General features: G+C 48.8%; 3 protein-coding genes across 3 annotated transcripts; 2 read left to right on the top strand and 1 right to left on the bottom strand.

The window, feature by feature from the left end:
- The first annotated feature begins 257 nt into the window (after window positions 1–257).
- On the top strand, window positions 258–2,994 carry LOC120955617 (U3 small nucleolar RNA-associated protein 25 homolog). The gene has a single exon (XM_040376651.2). The coding sequence runs from the start codon at window positions 473–475 to the stop codon at window positions 2,933–2,935; it is 2,463 nt and encodes an 820-aa protein (XP_040232585.2). The 5' UTR covers window positions 258–472; the 3' UTR covers window positions 2,936–2,994.
- On the bottom strand, window positions 2,954–15,166 carry LOC120955618 (uncharacterized). Its single transcript, XM_040376653.2, has 5 exons — window positions 14,573–15,166; window positions 5,592–6,871; window positions 5,325–5,517; window positions 4,955–5,267; window positions 2,954–3,498 (listed from the first exon to the last, which is right to left on the bottom strand). Exons 2-5 carry the CDS (start codon window positions 6,869–6,871, stop codon window positions 3,056–3,058), a joined length of 2,229 nt encoding a protein of 742 aa, XP_040232587.2. The 5' UTR covers window positions 14,573–15,166; the 3' UTR covers window positions 2,954–3,055.
- LOC120955626 (transferrin-like) lies at window positions 8,073–18,018 on the top strand. Its single transcript, XM_040376666.2, has 11 exons — window positions 8,073–9,569; window positions 11,203–11,436; window positions 11,573–11,706; window positions 12,452–12,596; window positions 12,673–12,964; window positions 13,032–13,540; window positions 13,614–14,226; window positions 16,127–16,349; window positions 16,510–16,709; window positions 16,792–16,864; window positions 16,933–18,018. The coding sequence occupies exons 1-11, from the start codon at window positions 9,476–9,478 to the stop codon at window positions 17,107–17,109; spliced, it is 2,694 nt and encodes an 897-aa protein (XP_040232600.2). The 5' UTR covers window positions 8,073–9,475; the 3' UTR covers window positions 17,110–18,018.
- Window positions 18,019–18,051: the final 33 nt, after the last annotated feature.

Genomic DNA, 18,051 nt, shown 5'->3' with positions numbered 1-18,051 from the left:
GATAAATAAAAGAAAATATTTGGAACTTTACTTGGGAAAAAAACATAGGCAATCATCGCAAAATGTCAGCAAAAAAGTGAAGCATTTTTTTTCTTTTTATACAGATTATTTTTCTTCAAAAATTGACTTCTGTTAAGTTGTAAAGAGCATTTACACTGTAATTTAAGCGAATTTACTTAAATATTTTAAAAAAAATACAACAAATGTCCATATTTTACCCTTCGTGCCAGATCGCGCCAGCTGTCAGTTCAAACGTGGTCAAACGTAAACAAACAGCGGCCGTCGTTGAACAAGGACCGCGAAAGTGTAAAAAAATTGCTTGCAAATATCTTACCAAACTAAATAGTGCCTTGATGAACTTATTTCTTACGTTCATCGTTTGGTAAACATCATCCCCTTGACGCAGTTCGTTTTTTTCCCAGCCAAGTGAGTAGCCACGTGTTTTAGCGCCGAAGGAAACAACCCGGGCACGATGGGTCCGCGGCGCTCGATATTCAAGAAGCCGCGGGGCAAGGGTGGCGGCGGCAGGCAGCAGCAGGGCTACATGAGCAAAGACATGAAGAAGAAGCTGAAGAAGGAGCAGGCCGGTCGGCCGCCGCCGACGCGCTTCCAGCGCAGCCTCAAGCACATCGAGCGGGCACAGGAAGCGACCCAGGCCCAGAAGCGCCAGATCGAGGCGGAGCGCAAGTACCGCCAGGAGTCGAATGCGTCCTTCGGTGGGGATGCCTTCAGCTCGAGCGAAGAGGAGGAGGAGGAAGAGGGACAAGCGGACGGTGAGGATGGAACAGCGTTCGAGGAGCTGGCGGTAGAGTTTAACGGCCCGCTGGGCCGGACGGTGATTGACAGTGCGGACGAAAGCGAGGAGGAAGAGCCTGTTGACGAGGAGATGGACGAGGAGGAAATGGGGGAAGAGGAAGAGATGGACGGGGAAGACGAGGCAGCGGGAATGGCTGACGAGGAGGAGGAAGAAAATGAAGATGAAGATGAAGCGCTTAAATTGGGATCGGAAGCGAGCGAATCAGAGGACGAGGAGCATGAGCTAGAGGAGGAAGACCCCAACGACCTGTCGACGGACGATGACGACGATGGTGCGGAGACGAACGATCCGTACATGCAGCATACGGCGTTCAACCTAAGCCCGGCCATGCTGGAAACGATTGCAGCCGAGCGGCCACGTGTCGAGCAGTCCAAGCTGTCCTTTCCCGGGCTCGGCAACGTGCTGGTCGAGCTGCCAAAATGCGGCACCGTCGGCAAGCGCCCGGAACCGCGGGGCATCTTCGAGACGGAACGGTACGCCAAACCGGGCACACTGCCGACGGTCCCGGATCCGGACGCACCGATCGACTGGAAGGCGCTGCACGTGAAGGACAAGATTGCGCGCAACATTACCGAGCCGCTCGATGCGCTGCAGCGGGACACGTTCGCGATACTGAACGCGTACCAGGATCTGCACGTGACGCAGCGCAGCTTCGAGAATGCGGACCGCTTCCGGTACGTGTACTGTCTGCACGCGCTCAATCACGTGCTGAAGGCGGTGAGCAAGATGCAGCACCACACGGTCAAGCTCCAGGCGGCGAAGGCGGCAGGGCGGAAGAGGAAAAAGCCAGCCGAGGATCAATTCCGCCGGAAGCTGAAGGTGGCGACGGTCGACGAGGACCCATCCGGTGGGCTGGAGTGTCGCGACCAGGGCTTCGTCCGGCCGAAGGTGCTGATTGTGGTGCCGTTCCGCGAGTCCGCCCTGCAGTGCGTGACCGTGCTGAAGCGGCTGTTTGCGGGCGAGGGGCAGGAGAAGGGCGTGCTCAATTGGAAGCGCTTCACGGAGGAGTACGGCGGTGCGTCGATGGCCTTTCCGCGCAAAAACCCCAAACCGGCCGACTACGAGCGTACGTTCGCGGGCAACATCGACGACAACTTCCGGCTGTCGATCGCGTTCAACCGCTCGACGATGAAGCTGTACGCGAAGTACTACTCGTCCGACATGATCATTGCGTCCCCGCTCGGGCTGCGCATGGCGATCGGGGCGAAGGGCGAGAAGTACCGGGACTACGACTTTCTCGCGAGCATCGAGCTGCTGATCGTCGACCAGGCGGAGGTGTGCTACGCCCAGAACTGGGACCACCTGCTGCACGTGATGGAGCATCTGCACCACCAGCCGAAGAGCACCGAGTACACGGAGTTTTCGCGCGTCCGCGAATGGTGCCTGTCCGGCTGGTCCAAGTTCTACCGCCAGTCGGTGCTGCTGTCCGCGTTCGAGCTGCCCGACTTTCGCTCGCTCTACAACAAGCACTTTCGCAACTATCGCGGCAAGGTGCGGACGGTCGCGCGCCGCGACCAGCAGGCGGCCGGCACGATCCGGCGCGTGGTCGTGCCGGTGGCGCAGAACTTTCAGCGCGTCGAGACGAGCACGCTGGACGGAGCGGGGCTGGCCCGGTTCGCGCACTTCGTGAACGTCATCCTGCCGCAGGCCCGCACGGTCGCGATGGCCCGCTGCATGATCTACGTGCCGAGCTACTTCGACTATGTGCGGTTGCGCAACCACTTTAAGAAGGAGGAAATCAGCTTCACGCAGATCTGCGAGTACACGCCGGACGGGAAGATTGCGCGAGCGCGGGATATGTTCTTTCACGGCAGCAAGCATTTTCTGCTGTACTCGGAGCGGGCGCACTTCTTCCGCCGCCACCGGATACGGGGCGTGCGGCATCTGATCTTTTACGGGCCGCCCGTCTTCCCGCACTTCTACCCGGAGCTGGTCAACCTGATGATGAAGGAGAATCAGAACCCGCAGGACGGCGTGGACGACGCGTCGATGACGGTGACCGTGGTGTACACGCGGTACGACACGTACCAGCTGACCGAGATGGTTGGGATGGAGCGGGCGAACGCGATGATCAAGGCACCACGCTCGGTGCATCGCTTCTCGACCGATCAGAAGTGAGGCAAAGTGCAAAGTTGGTTTTCTGTTTCTACACATGTATGATGTTGTATTACGTTCAAAATAAAGTTGATTAAGAAAAAAAACACACAATGTTTAATCCTATTCCAATTTTCGCCAAACCTAAACCAACCTTCGCTCGCGGTACGAAACGTCTTTGAGCATACCACCGTCCGGATGTTGGGCATCGAAAAATAATATCTGCTGGCCGTGGTGAAAGCGTGGTTTGGCGAACGCTTCACCCTCTCCTTTCTCACTTCGATCGGTTACTTTCGGAATCAGCGTCCTCCCACCACCACCATCCGCTCGACCTTCACTCGCTCCGTTCCCGTTACCGTATCGTTTAGCCTCATCGTGCACGATGCTCTGGATGGTGCAGGATTTGTTGGTGCAAACGCTCAGCATCAGATGCGGCTGATCGTCGTGCTTGTGATGGTGGGTCTGGGCCGACTCACGGCCACCCGGCTCGGTGCAGAGTTTTAGCACGCGCACCGTTTTGTTGGAGTACAGCACAAACAGTGTATCGTTCGCTTGTACCATCCGCTTCAGATTAACGATCGAGTGAGCTGGAAGTGTTTGAGGAGAGACATTGGAAGTTAGTTCCCCTTTTTTAGAGTTACGCCCAGAGCATGCACCACGTTCGCCGTTCGGCGCTCACTCATTCACGGCGCAAAATAAGAGTATAACACAAGAATCCGTGCCGCAAAACGTCGCGGATTTCGTCCCATATAGGGGACTGATACATTTCAAAGGCCGCGGGGCCACGGGGCTTTCTCAAGCTGAGGAAACATTCTCAAACACTCATTTAAGTTTCTTAAGCACTCAAAACTTGTTCTCAGACGCGAGCTCGTGGCCGTCGTCAATTTTTCTTACTCTGAAAAACTGATAAAGCCACTCAAATTTTATTTGGAGCTTTAAATAGAAAATATATTTTTGGTTGCATGTTTTTTAAACTTTTTCAATTATAAACATTGAATACATTTTCCAAAGTGATTATCGAAAAACAAATAGCACAATTGCTTATATTTCAGTAAGCCGATCGATGCATCGTCAACTTTCTCAAAGATTCTCAAAGATTCCCAAAACCGATTTTGTTGCGATTCGACAAACGCTGAGAACGAGGATTTCTCAAAAGCACTCATGAGTGCTTGAGAAAATGAGCGCTGAGAATCCCCATGGCCCCGCGGCCTAACACGTTCCCTACACATAACGTTTTCTATACCTATATATACCTATACCTATACCTAAAAAAAATACGCTAAAGATCCTCGAACATGTAAAGAATGCGAGAGGAACGCATATAAATTATAAGTTTGGTGTTATATTTGTTCAGAAAAATATTTTCTTTACAATGAATAAAGTGGGCACTTTATTTTGGCACAGTGATTTTGATCAATTTTGGAAATTTTTTTTTTTTTCTTGAAGCAAACTTCTCATTTTTGTCATGCTATGGTACTGCGCATTCTTAAGCATATCACGAGCAATGTTTCAAAAATAAAGCAGTACAATAACTTCATTTTTCACGGAAAAAATGTAAGAAATGTAAAATTGTAAGTAGTGGCCACTTTATATTGCCGGCCACTGTACATTAGCAGGAGGTAGAGAGCAATTTGATATGAATGTGCTCCAGTTCTTTTGCTCTTACTGAAAATGATAGGGGCACTCAGTAAAACGACTCTCAACTGAGTTACCTTCGATACAAAATGGGCAAAATGTTGTTCCACATCTATTCCCACCTTGTGAGGCAGAACAGAAGTGGAACAAGGTAGCTAAGCTGAGCGTGAGTGCTCCTATCATTTACGGTGAGAGCAAAGGAAATATGTAGGCATGTGCAACGTTCTGTTTAGGGAACGTCTTACAAATGTATCAGTCCCCCTTACAAACGGCAACGAACGGATTTCTTATTGAAAAGTGAGTGACGTCACTCACTCGTGAGTGCAAATGAGTGGAGATAGCGAACGGATTTCGGCGAACATCCGTTCCATGCTCTGGCCATTTTGCATTTTCGAATGAGTCACTTACAAGAGTCAGGTTGAATCAACAGCACAGGATCGTACTCCGATTGGACGAAGTGGCTCAGCCGAATCACGGCATGACCGCTAGACATTACCATCTGATGATGATCGTGCAGCAGGAGATTCTCAAACGTACGTAAAGCATCGTACGGTAAACGACCTCCGATACGACTGGCTAAGTCTATCACCTTCGATTGTACCAGCGTAACGCCTGGAGTGCCTAACTTTGCACTCAGTACATCGTCTGCACGGACAGCGCCATGTTGCTGTGTCTGAACGTTCCACACGACGATGATCCCGGTAGAGAACAGTCCAAATACCTAAACGAAGAGATCTTGATCAATGGTTGTCACGATGGATTGAAATCCGCATCATACCTGATTGAACGCATTCTCACTCCCAATCTCCAAGCTACTGTCCCGAACGATCGGCACTGGCAGCACCTTGACAGCTACCAATTCGCAGCAGCTGAGCGTGTGCTTCCGAGGCACCTTCGGTGCTACGATCTGATGCGGCGGCAAGACCTCACTGTGACATCGATCGCCATCTCCCAGCCACATCTGCAAGGTCCTTTTGGAGTAAGAGTGAAAGCAAAAACAGCCTCATTTACCACTGCATATTCAAGGCGAGTGACATTTTCTTACCCATCACTAGTGCCACCGAACACCATCATACTGTTGCGCAACTCGTAGTCCACGCACACGATCGTAGACCAGGAGGAGAATCGGTACATCGGCCGGGAGTAGGTTCCACGGGCCCAAAATTCAAGCACAAACGTGGTCATGTCCTCAGACGCTTCTGTGCCTTTCGTGTGCACTAGCTTAATCTCAAACTCGGGACACATTTTGCCAGCATCGAACGAACGGACCACATCCAACCGATCGTCTTGATCTTGCTGTCTGTGATTGGTGCTGCTTTTATCCTCTTCATTTCGAGTTTTTCTCGATTCCAGCAATGTCTCAACGATCGGTGCAGCTTTGCGCAGTAGCTGCAGAATGCTTCGTTGCTGGCTTTGCTTTCGTCCGTCGTATCCGGCGGTGGGCATTAATCTCGGCCCACCACTGACCTTGGAGAATCGTCGTTCAAGCGCACCGTTAAGCGTGCCAAACATACGCTCAATGTTCTGCAAGCTGCTGTAATTCTGCACTTCATCGTTCTCCCCATCGTCTTCATGCATGCGATCGATCCCTTCCTCTTCCTCTTCAACGCGGTACGGCGAACGGATCACTTCATGCATACAAGTCGCACGATCGCGTACACTGATCGCGGATGTTTGCGAAGCCGTTGACACCATGCCGCAGTCTGTCTGCGTGTGCTTCCCGTACGCAACCGTGCTGGTAATACCGAAGCTAGTTCTCAGCTCCGCGTACTCCTCCGGATCGAACCGGTACACCTGCACCGTAATGTCGTTGAGGGAGATCTTACTCAAAATGTCAACGCTTCTTGCATTTCTGGGGACGATCGATGGTGTGTTTAATTGCACCTCTGGACGTGCCGAAACGTTTGGTACCCTTTCCAGTGGATCACTTTCCCTTTTCTCCTCCTCGCCCTCATCTTCTTCCTCTTCATCGTCCCCTCCCTCCGAGGAGGAACTGTTGGATTCCGTATTCTCGGCGCTACTCTCCGTGCTAGACGAGCCGCCCGCTGGGCTGGGCATGCTTTGATCGGACTCGAAATCCGACTCATAATCATAGACCGGCTCCGGGGTGGGAGGTTTCGGGGGGGTTGGCTTTGGTGCAACGGGTGCAATCGTCTTCTTGGAAGCGGCTCCAGTGGATGATGTTCCTTTCGGCTTGACGGCTTGCTGCTGTTGTAGCTTTGCTGCCGCTTCATTCTTCGTTACCGGTTTGCTGATGGGTTTTTTCACCACACCGGGACGGGAAGGCCGTGACGGTATGGTTGGTTTCCGAGGGCCAAAAGACATCTAGAAGAAGAAGAAGCATGGAGTGAGAAGAAAGCAATAGTAATAGTGATCTGGATGTATGATTTCGTGAGACATTGGTCGTTCATTATTGCCAACATTTCACAACTGCAGAAACGATATTGCCCTCACAATTGTCTTACAATTTAATGGGCACTTTAACCAGCAGATTTTGGCATGCAAATTCGTGGACATTTTGTGCCTGTCTGCCTGCTACCCTTACAACCATACCCTTACAACAATCGCTCGCGGGCAATCGCGGGCAAATCAGCAGGCCGCCGCACGATCGCCACCAAGTGTACCGCCGCGGTGTTCGGTTTACCAGTCTTTCGTAATCGCCGCTGATCGGTGGTCGGTGTGTGTGTCATTTGGCCACGGCAATAAAGTTACAGCAGCGTTCGTGCAAGCGTGAAAATTGGTCGCGAAAATACGAGACGTATCGATTGTTAATGATTGATTGTAGCAGTACGGGGGCCGCCGGGGCCGGTCTGGTTAGGAAACTGCATCTGGTGGAACTGGATTAAGGGCAGCGCGTGGTGGTGTGTCTTTGATAAGTTGATTAAGCCAGCTAATGCCACACACAATGAGCACGTGAACGATGGGGTGGGGGAGGGTTATTTAATGAGAAAAGGAAGCCATATTACCAAACGGTGCGGAGGGATTGTAATTTGGTAATACATTGCGGTGCTGCTCTTTGTGCGGTCATGAGTGATCATTTCATGCCTATAAGCTAATAAAGTAAAACATATTTTTTAAATGTTTTTATTTGATAACAAATGATGATATCAAAATTATTAGAAAATAACAAAGATTTTCTTCCCGTTACAACTTTGACGGAAAACAAATAAAAAAATAATAAAACATGTTTTAAGTCTATTTTAGTTTGCTTCATAGTGCTTCATAGCCAAAAGTAAGCGACTCCAATAAAAAAAGTGTAATAATAATAATAATAATAATAATAATAATAATAAAAACAATAGAATTAATAATAATAATAATAATAATAATAATAATAATAATAATAATAATAATAATAATAATAATAATAATAATAATAATAATAATAATAATAATAATAATAATAATAATAATAATAATAATAATAATAATAATAATAATAATAATAATAATAATAACAATAATAATAATTTCAAACTTACAAGATAATCTAATCTTTTCATGCTGTCTAAATTCCGCAACGCACTGTAACCGTTGCCGAGTAGCTTTCAGCTACACCTTCCTTCTCAGCTGACTTCAACCGGGGCGGTCATGTATGTGTGTGTGTGTGCGTGCGGGGGGAAGAACCGGTAATTTCATGGTCAAACATTGGCCGGTGGTGACTCAGGGGGAAAGATTTTTGACCTCCCTTCCCGCTCGAGCCCTTTACCGCTCGCCGGAACCGATCGTGATGGTATGGGAGTTTGCGTTTTTTTTCTATTATTTGCTCGCCTACCTCGCCCCCGAAGATGATCGCCAAAATTCAAACCATCCACCACAGCATGTGTGCCCTCCCTTCCGTTTAGCATGCAAATGCGGTATTTCGTAAGATGCGTGCCGCACACGGCGAGATGCATTAGCGTGCGCTCGCGTCTCGATCTTCTTCCGAATGCGTCCCCCCATCGCCCTTGGATATCAATCGCAAACGGGTTTTAGCTATTAAATGCTTGTCTTTTTTCCCCCCTTTTTCGTTGTCTTTTTCTGTCTCTCGTTCTTCTCCCTTGTGTGTGTTTCTAATTTTTCGATGGTTTGCGTTTCGGTGTCTGTTCACCAGATCCTCCCCGGTTGTGTTAGTGGTAGCAGCAAACTTCATCTGTCTGTTGCATAAAGCCGAAAACCCAAACCTAATGTCACGCATGATCGGGCTGTAACACAGACGGGGTCGCATTTTCGCGTCAGTCAGACCCTCCTCGCACACCAGCGGTCAAATCGGCGACACATATTACCTACCCCCTCGGGGGAATTACGTCCACGTAGTGGTCAATATCCCTCTCGGTGGGTAAGGCGCAGCACGTTGTTTTGGTTTGCTTTCCCACAAACGCCCAACCTCCCCACAAAGTGGGCACAGGGGACTGTGCGCGGACTTTCCATTGACCACTGTGTGTAGGCTCACCTGTTTCCGCGACGACGCATTCGCGCGCTCTGTGGCTTTGTGTGGGTATTGTTTTAGACGGTCCTGCGCATGTGTGTGTGCGTGTGTGTGCGGGGTCGGTGGATTTACCAGAAAACACAGAGGGGCTTCGGTGACGTTCCAGCCGTACCGCAGCCGTCAGATCGTTTGCGATCGCGAACGCGTGTACGGCGCGCGCTCTGTGTGTCAACGTAGCCTGCTCGCGTGTGGTTTTAATGCGCAGACGAGGGATTACGAACGTACGAGCGAGTGAGGGATTACAAGCAGAAGCTGTCCTCCAAAGACAGACAAACAAAAACAACAAGAAAGATAGTAAAGACCCCCAAAACCACGGTCAAAAGTGACAAGTGGAACACAAAGCAGTGTGTGAAGTGTGAATTAAGTTACGATTGCTTGATCACAAGCAACAAGAAGATCAGCGTTAAAGAGCATTTCAGTTAATAGTTTCCCAGTGAAATAGTGAAAAGAATAAGACAAAAATGGTTCAATTTCAAAGGCTGACGCAGTGCGCGATCATTCTGCTGGCGCTGCTGCTGCACGCGATCGACGCCAAATCACAAACCTCCAAACAGTGTAAGTTGTGTTGCAATAGGTTTTTTTTGGACGTTGCAAAAACGAATGGTGAACGCGATTGGTGATTTGTGGGGGGCAAAAGTGTGTCTGTGTTTTCTTCGCCAACACGCTCCGTACCTTCACGCGCGCGCGCCCCGGCGGTGGTATAATAGAACAAGTGATTTCAATGCTAGTGCAAGTTACGAACGCACATTCCCTTCCAGTATCGTCTTCGTCGGGGAGGGTGCTCATTATTATCACTCCATTCCGTTGCATAATGGAACAGTCGTGTCCGGGGGGGGAATTGGGTAATTAGGAGCCATTGCGGCGCATTATCGTCTTCCCTTTCCAAGTGACAATTGACAAGGATAGCGAGAAAAGAAGTGTGTCGAACAAGTGATCTTCCGATTGGGGTGTGTGTTCGTGTCCCTTTCGAATTGGTCCCGCCATGTCTGCGAACCAAAAGTTCAGCACTTTCGCTTGCCAACCTGTCCGTCCTTTCCTCCCGTTTCGCATCGCAAACGGTCCCCCCTCTCAAGGACACGCTGGGAGTGTAACGGATCATGTCCTGTCCGAAGCACTGTGAACGAGGCCAATGTTATCGAGTTTATCTTTTCTCGTATTTAACCCACCCACCCAGGCTTTGTGTGTCTTTTTGTCTCTGTGTACACCTTGATCTGGCCTCAGCAGCGGCCGGCACTGCTACGGGACCCGCTATGGAATCCTTTCACTTTTTGACGAACTTGGGCTTTCGGCTCACTTTTGTTTCGGCTGTCCGAGAGCCAGTTTGTGATCCACATTTTGGCATTGTCTGTCGGGCGGTGGGATTCGATTTGATGTGGAATCGGATTGCATAAGATTTGCCATATTTTTTGTGTTCACTTCTTTGTTGGAGTTTTGCTGTTGTTGCTGTTGTAATTAAACACACATTGAAACGTGTTTAATTTAATCAGGAAGCGAGAAAAATGATGATTTTACGATAATTGTATTCACTGCCGGCTGGAGCGTAACAAATAGATGGTGACTTCTAACACAAAACAGACCCCCACAGTCTCCCCACGGAAGCAGAATGCGGAGTAGAATAAATTAATGCGACTTATCGCTGCCGGCATAAATCATTAAAATGCAGCCAATTTTTCAGTACAACTCCATTCCGGCATGGGACCGCGGCTTGTCACCAAAGCGCATTCCTACAGAAATACCAGTTGGGTTACATTGTTTTGTACCTGCCCTCCTATCCGTTACTGAAGGTCGCTGCTTGGGTGGAAATGTCGGGCGGTCAAAAACCTGAAATTCAATCTAAGTACACCAACCATCGATCTGCGCTGCGGGTTGTCATAGCAATCCGTTTTTTTCTGCTTGCGTGCATGATAGCTCGACCACGTTTTGCTCTAATGAGTAGTTGTTCATACTGCTAACCTTACCGTTTTACCGGGGAAGTCCCGTGGAGTAGTGTGCTCGAGACAGTCAGAAGCAATTGAATCTATATCGTTCACAATTCTCCATTTCATCTGTCACACATAGAAAATAGAAAAAAAAGGTCCGAGAAACTTCCTTATGCAACATTGCTGCAACTCAAACCCTAACGTCATATTCAATTAACACCCTTTTCTTTTTGCTTTTTCTCATCGATTTTTTGTTTTTGAATTTCCAGTGCGTGTTTGCATCGTGGAGGGTGGCGGCAACTACAAGAAGGGCGCCCAGAACTGCCCGACGCTGGAGGCCGCCTCGAACGTGCGGTGCGTGTACGGGCTCGATCGGCTAGACTGCTTGCGCAAGATACACAAGGGCGCGGCCGACTTTGCCGCCTTCTATCCGGAAGATTTTCTTGCCGCGCGCTGGTCGGGCGTGGACATACTGGTTACCAGCGAGCTGAGGTTTCACACCGGTAAGCCCCTCAATGTCAAGTTCAGAGTTTACGGGGGCCCTCCCAGCATGCGTGGGTCGGCCATTGGTGGTGCTGCATTTCTCGACCATTTCTTTCATTTATGTTCCTTTTCCTTTTTGCTTGGTTTTTTCTGCAGAACACTTTGAGTATGAGATTGTGGTGGTGGTTGACAATGAGGCCGAGATTAATACGGCTCGTGAGCTGCGGGGCAGCAAATTCTGCCATCCCGGGCATGGGCTGAAGAACCACTGGACGGCGGTACTGGCTGATGTGAGTATGGCTTCGAAATGACAGGAATGTTTGGTAGTCCATTCAATGGTCCAAGTTTTTTTTCTGCGGATAATTACTACTTATTCGCGTATAATTATTACTTATTATCATGTTGGTAATGTATGGAGAAATCGCGAAAAAAGGTCGGCTCCTTGGGAGGTATCCATTGATTGATCGATTGGTCCAACTTCTTCGTAATTGGAGAAGTACTGGTGAGCCAGATCATGCTCTAACGGCTAAAACAGACTATAATCTCAAAGATCAATGCCTAGGCTATACAGCCAGGATGTTAGCAATTTCCATTTGCAGAGTTTCTAAGTGCTTTTTCCAAATATCAGTGGAGCAGTTGCTCACAAATTCAAGAGATGTTCGTTGTCGTTCGTTCAGCATCATTTGAAATTGCGAATCAACATTCCATTATTTGGTTCATTCCCATTGCAGTTAAATGCTGGGAAATTCCTTGATATTTTTGTACAAGATATTCATCGAACGGAGGGTGGTGCCTCCAAAATCAAGTTTTAAGTCCTCTCTGGAACGTTCAATCTCCTCCAACACAAAATTGCTACTCTTAAAACGGAGTTATTGAAAGTTGCTGGGAGCTTGCAATTGCAATGTTTTCAATCCACCTAAGAAAGCCTTCTTGAAGTGTCATCTCTTCAAAATGACTGTGTTGCCAGATTCCACAAAATTGTTTGTAGTCCTAACAGAACACCTTTTGATTCTCCATTTTTCCAACATATTCCAGTACTTCGAAACGAGACTAACACCGCGAGAATGTGAGGAAGACCTCTCGCCCGTCGAATCGAGACTCAAATCGGTGTCCTCCTTCTTTGGACCGTCGTGCCGTGCAGGACCCTGGGTACCGGATCCAACCGAGGATCGTCGATTAAGTACGTAATAAGCGCAAAATTCACCTTAAAATGCTCTTCCTAACTGTTCGTTATTGTTTCGTCTCAATCTCAACAGAAAAGAAGTACCCTTCACTGTGCCAACTGTGCTACAACTCGTACCAGTGTGGAATCGGCGACAAGCACTGGGGTAGACGCGGCCCGCTCTACTGTCTCACGAGCGGTGCCGGTGAGGTGGCGTGGGCCCGCCTGGACGACGTGCGCAGTCACTTTGGCTTTTCGGGGCTGGCGGCCGAAGCGAACCCGTCCGAGTACAGCTTTCTCTGCCCGGACGGGCATCTGCAGCCGCTCAACACGCGCAAACCGTGCGTGTGGGTAGCGAAACCCTGGCCCGCGATTGCCGCTAAATCGTAAGTATTTGTCTCGTGATAAGAATCTTCATCCCCCTCTCTGCTAACACGATGCGCTTTTCAACAGGAAAGTGGCAATGGAGGTGCAGGACCTGGTGGCAAAGCTGTCCCACGATGACATCAACAGCTGGCAGAACGCGCTGCTGATGGTGCTGGAAACGTATCACGTTAATATCACGACTCTGGACACGGTCATACCGGTCGACGATTATCTGGACCAGGCGGTCGGGTTCCAGGACGCGTATAACAACCCGGGCTGCAGTCCGAGTCGATCGATCGTGTTCTGTACGAAGTCGTTGCTCGAGATGTACAAGTGCTCGTGGCTGCAGGAGGTGGCGAGTGTTTACGGGGTCGAGCCGGGGTTGCAGTGCATCCGGGTGGACCGGTTGGACCAGTGCATGGCCAAGGTACGGTCGGGCGATGCGGATGTGATGATCGTCGATCAGGACAGTGCGTTGCGGGCGGAACGAGACTACGGGCTGCGTCCGATACTGTACGAGTACTCGTCGAATGCGCTGCACAAGTATCTCATTGTGGCGGTCGTTGCACGTGGCTCAAATCTTCGATCGGGTTATGGTAAGCTTTTGAAGAAATTATAGACATTTGTAAGGTCACAAAATTGATCCGCTTCTCCACACTTCTCTTCCAGATCTTCGCAACCGGCGTGCCTGCTTCCCGCAGTTCGAGGGAGCGGCGCACACCGCAGTACTGACCGCACTGCAAAACCATTCGATCGGCGACGTGCGCAACTTCTTCGCCGAAAGTTCGTGCAACTGGAAGAGTACGAGCCGCTGTTCGGCCGTGTACGACGGTGAGGACGGTGCCATGCGCTGCCTGCAAGACGGGGTGGCCGACGTTGCCTTCGTGAGCTACGAAACGTACAAAAGCATGAAGGGGCCGGACAAGAAGCAGCAACCCACGGACTGGACCATCTTCTGCCCGTTCAACAAACCGGTGAAGCACAATGCGCTCTGCTACCTCGGCTGGACGGCGGTCGGGCGCGTCATGATCAGCAACGGCACGATCGAGCGGCGGCAGAAGGAGATTTACAATGCGCTCAAAGACATTGACAAGCTTTTCGGGCGCCGGAACGGTCTGAAGGCGGAAGCATTTAACCTCTACGGTCTGTTCGATGGGCGCAGCGATGTGCTGTTTAAGGACGGCACGGAGAGTTTGCGCAATCGGCAGGAAATGATGCGCGACAAGAGCGATGGGTTCTTCGAGCCGACTGGTGGTGCGTATCTGATGCACAGCGCTAGTGCGCAACCGTACCAGGGTGGCTTGGTGCAGCAGCTGCTGCTGTCGGCTGCAGCCGTGACATTCACGTACGCATTGCAAAGGTTACGAGCGGTATAAAACACCGGGAATGTGTGGGGCGGGATATATCACTCGCCGCGAAGTATACTCAAATTACCGTAAGGGAGGTAGTAAGTAAAGTGATACACTGAGGCGCTAATTACCACAATCCACGACCCGCAGAACGGGGAGCCATCTTGCGTGTCCGTGCAAGCGAGAAAACGAGATTCAGTGCACTCGTACTGGCTATATTTAAGTAGCTTAGGTAGATTTCATTATAGGCTAGTAGGTTGAACACACCCAGCAGCTTACCGCTTCTTTTGTCTCTCGTTGACTTGCGTTTTCCTCCGCTCCGTTTCCTTGCGCGATGTAAAGTTCCTGTGCGGTACAGTGCCTTGTTTTGTTTTGGCGTGGCAATTCTGGCGTCAAAAGCGTGTTTGTTAAGTTTCGATTCTATAACTCCTCACAAGACACACGCGCGAGCGTACTGTGCCGACGATATTGTCTTGCTTTTTGTACGGATGTATTAAACTACTTAATTATTTTTTTATGTAGCACAAAATTAGACCACAGAAAACAAAAAAAAAACGAACGGATATTTATCACAAAATAAAACACCTTGAAGAGCTTACTTTTGGAAAAGAGAACAACAATAACACACGGCAATGCGATTTGCGTTTGTTTCCTTTTTGCGTATGTTGTTACGTCCAGTTGCGTTGCCTTAGCGACGACGGTGGTGTCAACACGTGATTTCACCACATTGCCTCTGCTGGTGGGCTGGCAGCACTGCTCGACTGGGAAGAATTTTGGAATGATTCGATTGTTTTCGTTTATGTTTTTATACTATCTGAAGAAAAGAAAAAGAAGAAGTATTTTTTTAATTAAAATAAAATAAATAAAAAACCAAGTAAGGGCTTCGAGATTTTGTGTCTTTCGCTTCCTTCGCTCCGAGCCGCCGTACCGCTGTAAATTGTTTTTTTTGTATAGCGGCACCGAACCTAACGCCGTTCTACGCTTGCTCCGAAAGGCACCGGGGGATGTATGATGCCGCAATAAGAAGCAAAAAACAAAAACCCCCGCATTTACCCGTGCCGAACCAAAACCACCTGTTGAAAGGGCGAGCCTCCAGAGGCGATGACATCGTGTTCGGATCAAAAACCTCCCGTGTAAGCCCTTTAGGGCACGACGACGGACTCACTGCCCTCGGAGTAGTGCTCCGAGGAACGGTGGGGACACACACACATACACACACAGCCGGAGCAGTAGCAAAAACCAGGACATGCGTAGAAAGTGCGTAAAAAGGGATTGTTTTCGTCCCGAGCGACCCTTCAGAATGTTGCCCGCGCAACCCCCGGGGCAACCAATGTCCCTGCGCCCCTTTGCCACTAAACAGACCATTGTCATTCTACTAGTTGTGTCCTTGTGGCTGCGAGAATTGATTCCTCTTCTCGAGAATCGAAAAGAGGGGGGGCCCGGTCCACCGACCAGCACACGCTCCACACGCTGCTCTATTATCGAGCACTTTCCGCTTTTCTGCCAAGGACTATTCATTTTGTGGTGAGCACGCACAGACAGTGGGTGAAGAAGCAGTTTTGCTCCAGAATCATCATTGAGCTTGGGTTTCCCTGCGTTACTTTTTTTGTGTGTGCAGTATAAGGTAATCGTTGTTTCCAACAAAAGGTCTTATAATCTTGTGAAAATTTATCTTCTAAAAGTTATTACTTAATTAACTATTTTATAAAGAACGTTCAGTGTGACATTAAGTCGCGTCCTTTGAAGCAGTTCTTAAAAGAAACCCTATACATCAAAGCTTTAATTTCATTTCTATCCTCTTTCCCTAAATTGCACAGTAAACTAAGCGCTTAGAATGCTTGCGAACAACAGCAACGGGCTGCGGATGGAGATCATTACCGAGCCGTGGTTCCCGGAGGTGATACAGCATCTGCGGCAAACGTTCTTTGCCGACGAGCCCCTGAACAAGGCCGTCAGTCTGTGCCGTCCCGGCGATGGGCACACGCTGCTGGAGAAGCACAGTCTCTCGAGCCTTCGCGACGGTATTAGTGTCATGGCAGTGACGAACAGTGGCGAGGTTAGTGTTAGGTTGGTTATAATCCCTTTGGTTCCGACACGACGGCGCGTCGTGTCCCTTTTCTTGCTTGACGGAGGAGGGGTAACGGTGTGGTGTGGAGGGATGCAAAGAATGTCAGTAATATTTTCTCATTTTTCCCCTCCCCCCAATTCAACCCCAGATAGCGGGAGTGGTCGTGAACGGGATACTGCACGGCAACGAGGATACGGGCCGTGCCCTCGACCGGCTGGCCGAGATGGATGATGAGAAATTCCGCAAAATTTTCACACTCCTGTACGAGGAAAATCTGAAGATCGATCTGTTTGAGCAGTTTTCGGTGGAGAGCATCTTTGAGATACGCATCCTATCGGTGGACTCGAAGTACGTGTGTGTGTGCGCGTGTGCATCTAGAACAATTAGAAGACTTATAAGTAATTTACTGCTCCTTTCTCCTGCGGCTTAGGTTTCGAGGACAAGGATTGGCAAAGGAGTTGATGAGAAAAAGTGAAGAAGTGGCACGCACCAACGGATTTCAGGTAAGTCTGAAGTCCTTTTTTGTTGGAATAAAAATACAACAAAAAGGTCCCCTTTTATTCCAACCCAGCTAATGAAAACCGACGCCACGGGGCTGTTCTCTCAACGGGTGGCCAGCTCGCTCGGGTTCGTCACCAGGCACGAGGTCAAGTACGAGGACTATCTTGACCAGGACGGTGTTCATCCGGTGTTTCGGGTCGGACCGCCGCACGATCGGTTGAAAATTATGTACAAAACACTGTGTTAAACACGTGTTCTTACACATTCGAAAGCTCATATGCTCAAATCGTGTGCGTCGTACACACCACACCAAAAGGGAACCAAAACATTGGGGAAAATAGGCTTTTACATCTTTTCCCCCCACCACAAAACCAATCATTGTTACTCACTGAGCTGTTATCTATAATGTGTTATCTATATATGGACATCGGTGTCAGTATGTGTGTGCGTGTGTGTTAGTGTGTGTGCAAAATATTATTTAAGATTGAATTGATGGCAAGCAATTGTTTGTGTGTACCGGTGCCATAGGCATTCCGAGGGACGATATATTGTAATACACTACTTAAAGGCAACGTTGTTTAATCTAACAAGCTAGTATACCAAAAAGAAGGACAGTAACTCCAAACGAAAGATCCACAAACAACAGAAGCAACCATCCAATATGATAGAGCGAACATTTGTCGGTTTACTCCCTGAAACTGGCGGCATCAATCGCGACGAAAATTCTTATTAGAACAAACAAAATAATAATATTACTTTAATGCTTAATGCCAATCAGTTAGAAAAGTGTTTCGATGCATCGATCATCAATTTGTGTACCTTGTCCCCTAGGCTTAATTAAGAGAACTTCTGCGCAAAAATTGCACCTTTTTTAATACCCTATGTATAAGACGACATGGCAAAGCAATGCGACAATAATGGAATGGGTACAAAGAGAAAGAACAAACAGAAAGAAGCGTAAGAGAAATCCCTTTTTTTCTTCTTGCGTACACGTTTTATACGTTGTTAGGTTAAGTTTTTACGAATTTTGAATTGTCGTACGATCTCCCAACTGTTTTAGATAAGAAAATATCCGATAATTTTTTGATAAATGTATAACATTATATACCAAAAAACGATATGCAAATAAACCAAAAAGAGTGGAAATAAAATCAAATAATCTTCCCACAGTGTAGTGGCAACGGGCGTG

This window comes from Anopheles coluzzii, chromosome 3, assembly GCF_943734685.1.
Source record: "Anopheles coluzzii chromosome 3, AcolN3, whole genome shotgun sequence".
Classification (NCBI taxonomy): domain Eukaryota; kingdom Metazoa; phylum Arthropoda; class Insecta; order Diptera; family Culicidae; genus Anopheles; species Anopheles coluzzii.
This window is presented reverse-complemented; position numbering and strand designations above follow the sequence as displayed.